Source organism: Perca fluviatilis, chromosome 17, assembly GCF_010015445.1.
Source record: "Perca fluviatilis chromosome 17, GENO_Pfluv_1.0, whole genome shotgun sequence".
Lineage (NCBI taxonomy): Eukaryota > Metazoa > Chordata > Actinopteri > Perciformes > Percidae > Perca > Perca fluviatilis.
In genome coordinates this window covers 32361336-32373835 of record NC_053128.1, presented here as the reverse complement: position 1 = coordinate 32373835, position 12500 = coordinate 32361336, and the positions used below count along the sequence as shown (strand labels likewise).

The following is a 12500-nucleotide window of genomic DNA, read 5'->3' as shown; positions in this document are numbered from 1 at the left end:
TCTTTATGTATTATTAGTGTGCATTGTCCTTGTTAAATAAACCTAAATAAAATGTCCATGTAGAATGATGTAAAAGTCGCATCAAATCCGCCTTGGTTGTTCACACTGCGGCCGCATCGAAAAACAATCAGAACTGGGTCTGATTCAGGACCACATGTGGAAGTGGTCTAAAATCGGATTTGAAAAAATCGGATCTGGGCTAGATTTGAAGAAGTCTGACCTGGTCAGGTGGTTAAAAATCTGATTTGGGCCACTTTAGCCTGCAGTGTGAACGTAGCCTAAGTGTTAGCCGAGTCTCACGTTAGTTGTCTTCTTGTAGTAGTCGATGTGGTGGACGTCTCGGGCCAGACCGAAGTCGGCGATCTTCATCACGTTGTCTTCAGTGACCAACACGTTCCTGGCTGCCAGGTCTCTGTGAATACACTGAGAGGAGAAACACACGCACATACACACATACACACACACACACACACACTTAATGGAGTCATTTCACCCCAGACATCGGCAGGAAAAGAAGCTAAACTCTGAGAAACAGTCTTCTGAGGGAATTTTATACAGAAATATTTCTTTTATTTCCTGCTATTAACAAATATGACATTTTATTTTAAAAAACAGATTATTATTCTAAGTGTCTGACAACATTATGGGATGGATCTCTACAGAGATAGACCTTTTAGTTAAAGAGTTAAGATCCTTTTAGTTTAACATTAAACAACCCCGAAATCACCATCACCAAACTCCACCAGACTCCATGTAAATAATCAGGACTTTTAGCGTGTATATAGCCAGCATATCTCCACCAGACTCCATGTAAATAATCAGGACTTTTAGCGTGTATAGCCAGCATATCTCCACCAGACTCCATGTAAATAATCAGGACCTTTAGTGTGTATAGAGCCAGCATATTTCCACCAGACTCCATGTAAATAATCAGGACTTTTAGCGTGTATAGAGCCAGCATATTTCCACCAGACTCCATGTAAATAATCAGGACTTTTAGCGTGTATAGAGCCAGCATATTTCCACCAGACTCCATGTAAATAATCAGGACTTTTAGCGTGTATGAGCCAGCATATTCCACAACTATGTAAATAACAGACTAGTTAACATATTACCTATTAAATAATACTATGTATAGAGCCAGCATATCTCCACATGTAAATGGGCGAATTAAGAGTTTATTTCAACCAAACCAGAGTGGTGATTGTTGGAACAGTGGAAAGATGAACCAAGACGGCTTTTGATAGTTTTATTTAGTTTCTGTCCACTTTGAATGAAGTGTGTTTTACGTCAGTGGCAAAAACAGAACTTTTAGTGGACCCTAACTGACGGTGTAATGTAACACTGCAGCCTGTATGCTGGACTGATGTCAAAGATTGTTGTTCCCATCAGTCATGTAGACACAAAAACATGGCAGAACAGGGTCCAGGTTGAAAAAAGAAAGGAAGATACTCTTTGCATTGACACCGTACATAACAATATCCAAGTGCGGCAGAATCCAATCGGATCTTCAGGCGACAGAAACTAACCTTCTTTGAGGCGAGGTAGGCCATCCCTCTGGCCACCTGGTACGCAGCGGACACCAGCTCCCTGGTCTCCAGACTGCCCAGGGACACCTGCCTGGATCCGCTCCAATACTCCAGCCCAACCGGGCGCCGAGCGCGCAGATACTCCCTCAGGTTCCCCCGCGAGGCGTACTCCACCACCACGTACAGAGGGCCTGGCCGAGACACACAGCACAGCTGTCTTTAAAGTGCCCATATTACATATTGGGATTTGGGGTGTTATTTTGTGTCTCTGGTGCTTTCACACACATACAAACTTTGAAAATAATCCATCCATGGTGTTCTGAGTGAGATACAGTTTCTGAATGTGTCCTGCCTTCAGTCTCCTAGTGAGCTGGTCAAAATCTGCACGGCTTGTGACGTCAGAAGCCGAAACGAACTAGCTAACCGCAACCGTTAGCTCGTAGCGTTAACGCTAGCGTGCTACCTCGTTCTCAATAGCAAAAAAACTGCTACAACACACACAAGTTCACCCTAATCTACAAAAGGACTACTTCCATGTGCTCCCTGGTTTAGAAGAAGTCTCCCAGCTGATCCTGCCTTGGAACTGAATGAAGTTGGAGAAACAGCCTTTCTTTTACTGTCTATGGAGCTAGCTGACGTGATCTACGACCTGAGCTACTGAGCATGTGCGAGTGCAATCAAAGATAGTACAGAAGAAGAAGAAGAAAAGAGGTCTCACTCTGCAGCTAAAACAGAGACCTGAACACAGGGTGAAAAGAGGAGCTGCAGCAGTGAGAGAGAGCTGTGCAGTACAACAAAAATATGGTGTTTCTTGAAAATTAAACCATGTAAACCTATTCTGGTAAAACCTTAAAATACAGTTATGAAGCTGTAAATGAGCATAATATGGGCGCTTTAAACATCTGGAACATCCGCACGACAACACGCGGCGCCGGGGGCGTGGGTTTGGTTTCAACATTATAACCACTGGTTGAAGAAGTATTCAGATCCTTTACTTAAAAAGGACCACTGTGTAGGACTTTCTCCCGTCTAGCGGTGAAATTGTATTTTGCATTCAAGCGAATAGTGCTCTCTAGCGCCTCGCTTTTTCAAATGCGTGTTGCAACTACGGTAGCCGTTATGGACCAAGAAGCTACGACGACATGTCTTCCAATTTTCACTTGTTTTGGGTGACAAGGATTCCTTCTCTCGTGGCTCGGCATGAGTCGGATCCTCCGTTATGAACTAAAGGGCAGTGCAGGCTTTCAAATTTGCCGGGGGCGGTGACGAGCGCCTCTCGCTGACCTCCTTCTCCGTTTCAGCTGGTTTCAGTCATGTGACGCTGGCTCTGAACAAAAACGCCTGTTGTGGATTAGCTAGACAGGTCGGCTAGTGCTCTATGTCCCTCTCAGCGATTATAGTTTTTCTAAAATGGTGGAAGCCTCCTTGGACTTGCCCGTCCAATGTAAATACAGGTAAGAAATTCTTCTCTTACGAGGAGAAGTCAGATCATTGGCAGAGGTCATTTTACACCAATGAGGACATATTTATGAATGAAGTTACTTTAACTAATAAAATACTTAAAACACTACACAGAAGATCATTTAATAATTATAATATGGCCGCGTGGTGAACCTAACTCATATTTAAACTCGCTTTGTGTTGTTGTCCAGCGAAAAAGGGGGCATAAGATAATTTTTCAGTGCACCAAAACGGAGACCAACTTCTTAATGAGTCAGCATCATCTGTACCAGAGAGAAGAATCACTCCATCCCATGTTCAAAGTGAATAAAACAGCCCTGCCAGCCTCCTTACTGGAGTTCCACGACTACCGTTACACATGTTGGACGTGTGCTCTACAAGCACAATTTGGGCTGTAACATTTTTGTCCTTTTAAATAATTGCTCTTGAGAAACGTTTATGTTTATCGCCCCCCCCCTCTCAAACGGTTAGGCGAAATAGTACGCGCCGTGTGCAGCGCTGCTGACGGGCGTTAACGTGCACACTCACCGTCCTGCGTGCACGCTCCCAGCAGGTTGATGATGTTCTTGTGCTTGCCGATCATCTTCATCATTTCCATCTCAGAGATCAGGTCGGACAGGTCCTTCTCTGTGGCGTCCGCTGCACACAACAACAACAAGAGGTTCAAGCCTGAGTACACTACAGCATGTGTGTATGAGTACACTACAGCATGTGTGTATGAGTACACTACAGCATGTGTGTATGAGTATACTACAGTATGTGTGTATATGAGTATACTACAGTATGTGTGTATATGAGTATACTACAGTATGTGTGTATATGAGTATACTACAGTATGTGTATGTATGAGTACACTACAGCATGTGTGTATGAGTACACTACAGTATGTGTGTATATGAGTATACTACAGTATGTGTGTATATGAGTATACTACAGTATGTGTGTATATGAGTATACTACAGTATGTGTATGTATGAGTACACTACAGTATGTGTGTATATGAGTATACTACAGTATGTGTGTATATTTTTATAAAGCTTTATTGCAGACACAGGTCCATATAACCCATAATACAGTATACATAGTATAAAAAAGAGATACAGTAATACATAATAATTGCATATTAGCCTATAGGATATACAGGCTATTGCACCATTGCTGTCTTAACCTGGAAGTGTATCTATAACAGCTTTTCACAGGGCTGACTAGAGCTTCAGTTATGTGGTTCTCTGACTTGTCCAGGCGACACATGAAACTAAACATCAGTTGTCTTAAGAGTGCCTCACAGGTCGGCACTCTAGTGGACACAAACTGATGGCTGGCACTCTGCCACCTCGGGACACGGAGGAGCAGCCTCGTTGCATCATTGTAAGCTACCTTGAGCCTCTGCATACTCTTTTTCTTATAGTTAGACCACAATTGAGCAGCATATAGCGGTGTGATGTAGGTTCTAAACAGAGAGCACTTCACAGAGTCAGAGCACATGGAGAATCTCCTTATAAGCATGTTAGCTTGAGTACACTACAGTACGTGTGTGTGTGTGTGTGTGTGTGTGTATGTGTGTGTTTTCCAGGTGAGAATGAGGTGAGTTAGTGGAGGGAGCAGCTCTCACCTTTCAGCATCTTCACGGCCACCTTGGTGAGGCGCGTGGGTTTGTTTCTGTCGACGCCGACGGCCTCGGCCAGAACCACCTGCCCGAAACAGCCCTCCCCGAGAGGCTTCCCCAGGGTCAGCCTGGGACGGGACACAGCAGACACACATCGCACACACGTCACAAACACATCGCACACACAGCAGACACACATCGCACACACAGCAGATTTATTAATGGTTTAATATCAGGGTCTCTCCTAAGTGGAATGCAGCCATCAGTAATGGTTTAATACCAGGGCCTCTCCTAAGTGGAATACAGCCATCATTAATGGTTTAATACCAGGACCTCTCCTAAGTGGAATGCAGCCATCATTAATGGTTTAATACCAGGACCTCTCCTAAGTGGAATACAGCCATCAGTAATGGTTTAATATCAGGGTCTCTCCTAAGTGGAATGCAGCCATCATTAATGGTTTAATACCAGGACCTCTCCTAAGTGGAATGCAGCCATCATTAATGGTTTAATACGGACCTCTCCTAGTGGAATGCAGCCATCAGTAATTGTTTAATACCAGGGTCTCTCCTAAGTGGAATGCAGCCATCAGTAATGGTTTAATACCAGGGTCTCTCCTAAGTGGAATGCAGCCATCAGTAATGGTTTAATACCAGGACCTCCTAAGTGGAATGCAGCCATCAGTAATGGTTTAATACCAGGACCTCTCCTTAGTGGAATGCAGCCATCATTAATGGTTTAATACCAGGACCTCTCCTAAGTGGAATGCAGCCATCAGTAATGGTTTAATACCAGGACCTCTCCTAAGTGGAATGCAGCCATCAGTAATGGTTTAATACCAGGGCCCTCCTAAGTGGAATGCAGCCATCAGTAATGGTTTAATACCAGGACCTCTACTAAGTGGAATGCAGCCATCATTAATGGTTTAATACCAGGACCTCTCCTAAGTGGAATGCAGCCATCAGTAATGGTTTAATACCAGGACCTCTCCTAAGTGGAATGCAGCCATCAGTAATGGTTTAATACCAGGACCTCTCCTAAGTGGAATGCAGCCATCAGTAATGGTTTAATACCAGGACCTCTCCTAAGTGGAATACAGCCATCATTAATGGTTTAATACCAGGACCTCTCCTAAGTGGAATGCAGCCATCATTAATGGTTTAATACCAGGACCTCTCCTAAGTGGAATGCAGCCATCAGTAATGGTTTAATACCAGGACCTCTCCTAAGTGGAATGCAGCCATCAGTAATGGTTTTTAATACACCTGTGCTTTTCCTACTATGACATGTCAACATGTCTGCCGTGAAAAAGGTCTATTTAGTTCCGGTGTTGAGACGGCAAGACGAGTGCTTACATACATAATACAAAAATATTTTCAAAAATAGGCATATGCTTATTTTTTTAAAGCAAGTGCTGTAGTACAACTAGCAGGGGACAAGTTATAATTGAGGTAAGTTTGGAGACACTACCTTATTAAATCATTAAATGAATAAATATTTTTGTATCTCTTTTCGGTGTTGTAGTTTGTAGACGGTCCCTAAGCACTCGTCTTACTGCCGTCTCACCACCGGAACTAAACAGAGCTGAATTAGCCCAACTTTTATACATTTCTTTCACATCTACTGCAGCCAGATTCACTGTGTTCACTCAGAAGGAATCACTTCACGTGGAAAGGCACTTGTAATGACATCTCAAACATGTTAAGAGGCTAAAAGCACGTTTAAAACCTGCCCCGTTTCAGCCGCATGGGTGCGAAAGCTAGCAGTAGCATAACTCGGTGTAGGCAACACCGATTATTTTTGCGTTTCTCGCTACTGACAGCACTACGTGACAACTACGTGTTGAAATCGACCGTAATTCTCCTTTAAAAAGGGGGTGGTATCTTTAGAAGCCTTTTCTTGGCTTCTAACCCCCTCTGTATAATGTTAGACCTTGTATCGAGCCCCGTTGCTGTTGTTCTAACAATGAGTGAATGAAGGGTAGTGAGACTGCGGAGAGACAGGGTGTCGTACCGGTCGCGAGGAAGCTCCCAGGCGGGATCGAAGGGAAGTTCGTACTCCGACACGCCGGTGAGGATGGTGGTGGTGGCGCTGGAGAGGCGAGACTGGCGCATCAGACACATCCCGGACTGAAGGGAGGACCCCGACTCCACAGACACCTGCAGAGGGGAGGAGGCCGAGAGGCTGGGTCAGCGTCACGCAACAGTACCAAGGAGCTCCCAATCTGTGGCTCTGTCCCCTAAAACGCTAACTTCATTGTTTTTGTGACTGATGGGAACAACAATCTGTGAAAGTTGTCCAGTATTAAGCAAGACATAAACAAGCTGTAATGTAAGTTGTTGGGCAATTGGGCGCCTTTAATTTACGTCCACTAAAAGTTCTGTTGTTGCCGCTGACAGACTCAGATTATTATTATAAGTGTCTGACAACATTATGAAAGGATCCCTACAGAGATAGAGCTTTTAGTTAAAGAGTAAGATCCTTTTAGTTTAACATGGAACAGCCCCGAAATCACCATCACCAAACTCCACCAGACTCCATGTAAATAATCAGGACTTTTAGCGTGTATAGAGCCAGCATATCTCCACCAGACTCCATGTAAATAATCAGGACTTTTAGCATCGTAAAACACACTTCATTCAAAGTGGACAGAAACTAAATAAAACTATCAAAAGTCATCTTGGTTCATCTTTCTACTGTTCCAACAATCACCACTCTGGTTTGGTTGATATGAACCCTTAATTCACCCATTTACATGTGGAGATATGCTGGCTCTATACACGCTAAAAGTCCTGATTATTTACATGGAGTCTGGTGGAGATATGCTGGCTCTATACACGCTAAAAATCCAGATTATTTACATGGAGTCTGGTGGAGATATGCTGGCTCTATACACGCTAAAAGTCCTGATTATTTACATGGAGTCTGGTGGAGTTTGGAGATGGTGAATTCAGGGCTATTTCAAGTTAAACTAAAAGGCTGCCAGTTACAGCGTTGTTGCTCAAAAATTGTTCACATCGTAATCTATGGGTTACCTGTCTCCTCAGGGGGATAATCTATGGGTTACCTGTCTCCTCAGGGGGATAATCTTTGGGTTACCTGTCTCCTCAGGGGGATAATCTTTGGGTTACCTGTCTCCTCAGGGGGATAATCTTTGGGTTACCTGTCTCCTCAGGGGGATAATCTATGGGGTACCTGTCTCCTCAGGGGGATAATCTTTGGGTTACCTGTCTCCTCAGGGGGATAATCTTTGGGTTACCTGTCTCCTCAGGGGGATAATCTTTGGGTTACCTGTCTCCTCAGGGGGATAATCTATGGGGTACCTGTCTCCTCAGGGGGATAATCTTTGGGGTACCTGTCTCCTCAGGGGGATAATCTTTGGGGTACCTGTCTCCTCAGGGGGATAATCTATGGGGTACCTGTCTCCTCAGAGGGATAATCTTTGGGTTACCTGTCTCCTCAGAGGGATAATCTTTGGGTTACCTGTCTCCTCAGGGGGATAATCTATGGGTTACCTGTCTCCTCAGGGGGATAATCTTTGGGTTACCTGTCTCCTCAGAGGGATAATCTATGGGTTACCTGTCTCCTCAGAGGGATAATCTATGGGTTACCTGTCTCCTCAGGGGGATAATCTATGGGTTACCTGTCTCCTCAGAGGGATAATCTATGGGGTACCTGTCTCCTCAGGGGGATAATCTTTGGGTTACCTGTCTCCTCAGGGGGATAATCTTTGGGGTACCTGTCTCCTCAGAGGGATAATCTTTGGGTTACCTGTCTCCTCAGGGGGATAATCTTTGGGTTACCTGTCTCCTCAGGGGGATAATCTTTGGGTTACCTGTCTCCTCAGGGGGATAATCTTTGGGTTACCTGTCTCCTCAGGGGGATAATCTATGGGTTACCTGTCTCCTCAGGGGGATAATCTATGGGTTACCTGTCTCCTCAGGGGATAATCTTTGGGTTACCTGTCTCCTCAGGGGGATAATCTATGGGGTACCTTGTCTCCCTCAGGGGATAATCTTTGGGGTACCTGTCTCCCTCAGGGGATAATCTTTGGGTTACCTGTCTCCTCAGGGGATAATCTTTGGGTTACCTGTCTCCTCAGGGGGATAATCTTTGGGTTACCTGTCTCCTCAGGGGGATAATCTTTGGGGTACCTGTCTCCTCAGGGGGATAATCTTTGGGGTACCTGTCTCCTCAGGGGGATAATCTTTGGGGTACCTGTCTCCTCAGGGGGATAATCTTTGGGGTACCTGTCTCCTCAGGGGGATAATCTTTGGGTTACCTGTCTCCTCAGGGGGATAATCTTTGGGTTACCTGTCTCCTCATGGGGATAATCTTTGGGTTACCTGTCTCCTCAGGGGATAATCTATGGGTTACCTGTCTCCTCAGGGGATAATCTTGGTTACTTTGTCCTCAGGGGATAATCTTTGGGTTACCTGTCTCCTCAGGGGGATAATCTTTGGGTTACCTGTCTCCTCAGGGGGATAATCTATGGGTTACCTGTCTCCTCAGAGGGATAATCTATGGGTTACCTGTCTCCTCAGAGGGATAATCTATGGGTTACCTGTCTCCTCAGAGGGATAATGTATGGGTTACCTGTCTCCTCAGGGGGATAATCTATGGGTCACCTGTCTCCTCAGGGGGATAATCTTTGGGTCACCTGTCTCCTCAGGGGGATAATCTTTGGGTTACCTGTCTCCTCAGAGGGATAATCTTTGGGTTACTTGTCTCCTCAGGGGGATAATCTTTGGGGTACCTGTCTCCTCAGAGGGATAATCTTTGGGTTACCTGTCTCCTCAGGGGGATAATCTTTGGGTTACCTGTCTCCTCAGGGGGATAATCTTTGGGTTACCTGTCTCCTTCAGGGGATAATCTTTGGGTTACCTGTCCTCGCAGGGGATAATCTTTGGGTTACCTGTCTCCCTCAGGGGATAATCTTTGGGTTACCTGTCTCCCCACAGGGGATAATCTTTGGGGAACCTGTCTCCTCAGAGGGATAATCTTTGGGTTACCTGTCTCCCTCAGGGGGATAATCTTTGGGTTACCTGTCTCCTCAGGGATAATCTTTGGGTTACCTGTCTCCTCAGGGGATAATCTTTGGGTTACCTGTCTCGCCAGGGGATAATCTATGGGTACCTGTCTCCTTCAGGGGATAATCTTTGGGTTACCTGTCTCCTCAGGGGGATAATCTTTGGGTTACCTGTCTCCTCAGGGGATAATCTTTGGGTTACCTGTCTCCTCAGGGGATAATCTTTGGGTTACCTGTCTCCCTCAGGGGATAATCTTTGGGGTACCTGTCTCCTCAGGGGGATAATCTTTGGGGTACCTGTCTCCTCAGGGGATAATCTTTGGGTTACCTGTCTCCTCAGGGGATAATCTTTGGGTTACCTGTCTCCTCAGGGGATAATCTTTGGGGGTACCTGTCTCCTCAGGGGATAATCTTTGGGTTACCTGTCTCCTCAGGGGATAATCTTTGGGTTACCTGTCTCCTCAGGGGGATAATCTTTGGGTTACCTGTCTCCTCAGGGGGATAATCTATGGGTTACCTGTCTCCTCAGGTGGATAATCTTTGGGTTACCTGTCTCCCGGGGGATAATCTTTGGGTTACTTTCTGTCTTTCTCGGGGATAATCTTTGGGTTACCTGTCTCCTCAGGGGATAATCTTTGGGTTACCTGTCTCCTCAGGGGATAATCTTTGGGTTACCTGTCTCTCTCAGGGGGATAATCTATGGGGTAATTTGTCTCCTCAGGGGGATAATCTTTGGGGTACCTGTCTCCTCAGGGGATAATCTTTGGGTTACCTGTCTCCTCAGGGGATAATCTTTGGGTTACCTGTCTCCTCAGGGGATAATCTTTGGGTTACCTGTCTCCCTCAGGGGGATAATCTTTGGGTTACCTGTCTCCTCAAGGGGATAATCTTTGGGTTACCTGTCTCCTCAGAGGGATAATCTTTGGGGTACCTGTCTCCTCAGGGGGATAATCTTTGGGGTACCTGTCTCCTCAGGGGATAATCTTTGGGGTACCTGTTTCCTCAGGGGATAATCTTTGGGTTACCTGTCTCCTCAGAGGGATAATCTTTGGGTTACCTGTCTCCTCAGGGGATAATCTTTGGGGTACCTGTCTCCTCAGAGGGATAATCTTTGGGTTACCTGTCTCCCTCAGGGGATAATCTTTGGGTTACCTGTCTCCTCAGAGGGATAATCTTTGGGTAACCTGTCTCCTCAGGGGGATAATCTATGGGGTACCTGTCTCCTCAGAGGGATAATCTTTGGGTTACCTGTCTCCTCAGGGGGATAATCTTTGGGTTACCTGTCTCCTCAGGGGGATAATCTTTGGGTTACCTGTCTCCTCAGGGGATAATCTTTGGGTTACCTGTCTCCTCAGGGGGATAATCTTTGGGTTACCTGTCTCTTCAGGGGGATAATCTTTGGGTTACCTGTCTCCTCAGGGGGATAATCTATGGGGTACCTGTCTCCTCAGGGGGATAATCTTTGGGGTACCTGTCTCCTCAGGGGGATGATCTTTAGGTTACCTGTCTCCTCAGGGGGATAATCTTTGGGTTACCTGTCTCCTCAGGGGGATAATCTTTGGGTTACCTGTCTCCTCAGGGGGATAATCTTTGGGTTACCTGTCTCCTCAGGGGGATAATCTTTGGGTTACCTGTCTCCTCAGGGGGATAATCTTTGGGTTACCTGTCTCCTCAGGGGGATAATCTTTGGGTTACCTGTCTCCTCAGAGGAAGGCTCTTTGCCAGTTTCTGCACGGCCAGCTGACCGCTGAAGTCGCTCTTCTTCGGCGCGCAGCAGAGCCGGCAGACGACGGCTGTGGCTGTGAGGATGACGACGATGAAAAAGCCGAGGCAGTAGATGAAGATCTCCAGGTAGGTCTGGGAGGGCAGCGGCGCGGGGGGCAGGTCTGGGACACGACAGAGAGAGCCACGGTTATTATATAACGTAGGGAACTAAAATCAATTTCACAATTATCAATCAGTCACTAAAACAACAAAAAAACATGGGAAAATAGCACCTGCGCCCATCTGTGGCCCATGGGCGTGCTGGTCTTACAGGGAGGTGTGTTCAGGTGCATTCTGGGCGTACTGGTTTTACAGGAAGGTGTGTTCAGGTGCATTCTGGGCGTGCTGGTCTTACAGGGAGGTGTGTTCAGGTGCATTCTGGGCGTACTGGTTTTACAGGGAGGTGTGTTCAGGTGCATTCTGGGCGTACTGGTTTTACAGGGAGGTGTGTTCAGGTGCATTCTGGGCGTGCTGGTCTTACAGGGAGGTGTGTTCAGGTGCATTCTGGGCGTGCTGGTCTTACAGGGAGGTGTGTTCAGGTTCATTCTGGTCTTACAGGGAGGTGTGTTCAGGTGCATTTTGGGCGTGCTGGTCTTACAGGGAGGTGTGTTCAGGTGCATTCTGGGCATGCTGGTCTTACAGGGAGGTGCGTTCAGGTGCATTCTGGGCGGTGCTGGTCTTACAGGGAGGTGTGTTCAGGTGCATTCTGGGCGTGGCTGGTTTTACAGGGAGGTGTGTTCAGGTTCATTCTGGTCTTACAGGGAGGGTGTGTCAGGGGCATTCTGGGGGGTTTGGGTCTTGAGGTTTTCAGGTGCTTTCTTCAGGGGCGTTGGTTTTACAGGGAGGGTGTGTGTTCATTTGGCGCAGGGAAGGGGCTTAGGGCATGCCGTCCAGTTGCTCTGGTACGGTCTGGCTTCTTACACAGGGAGGTGTGTTCAGGTGCATTCTGGGCGTGCTGGTCTTACAGGGAGGTGCGTTCAGGTGCATTCTGGGAGTATTGCTATCTTGAGGCAGCGGGAAGTGATCGCGCCATTGACCAACAAAAACCTGGTCTAAAGTCAATAACGCAGCATTTCATTGTTATTTTAACAGAGCATTAGTAAAATGCTCC

The 12500-nt window shown here is 46.4% G+C and overlaps 1 protein-coding gene across 1 annotated transcript in view; it reads right to left on the bottom strand.

Moving 5' to 3' along the window:
• fgfr1b (fibroblast growth factor receptor 1b) overlaps positions 1–12500 on the bottom strand; it is a 45196-nt gene that overhangs the window by 4233 nt on the left and 28463 nt on the right. The window contains exons 8-13 of the mRNA XM_039780249.1: positions 11321–11511; positions 6610–6755; positions 4603–4724; positions 3519–3629; positions 1530–1720; positions 301–423 (exon numbers count right to left, since the gene is read on the bottom strand). Of these exons, the coding sequence (XP_039636183.1) occupies positions 301–423; positions 1530–1720; positions 3519–3629; positions 4603–4724; positions 6610–6755; positions 11321–11511 (884 nt within the window). The remainder of the gene's footprint in view (positions 1–300; positions 424–1529; positions 1721–3518; positions 3630–4602; positions 4725–6609; positions 6756–11320; positions 11512–12500) is intronic.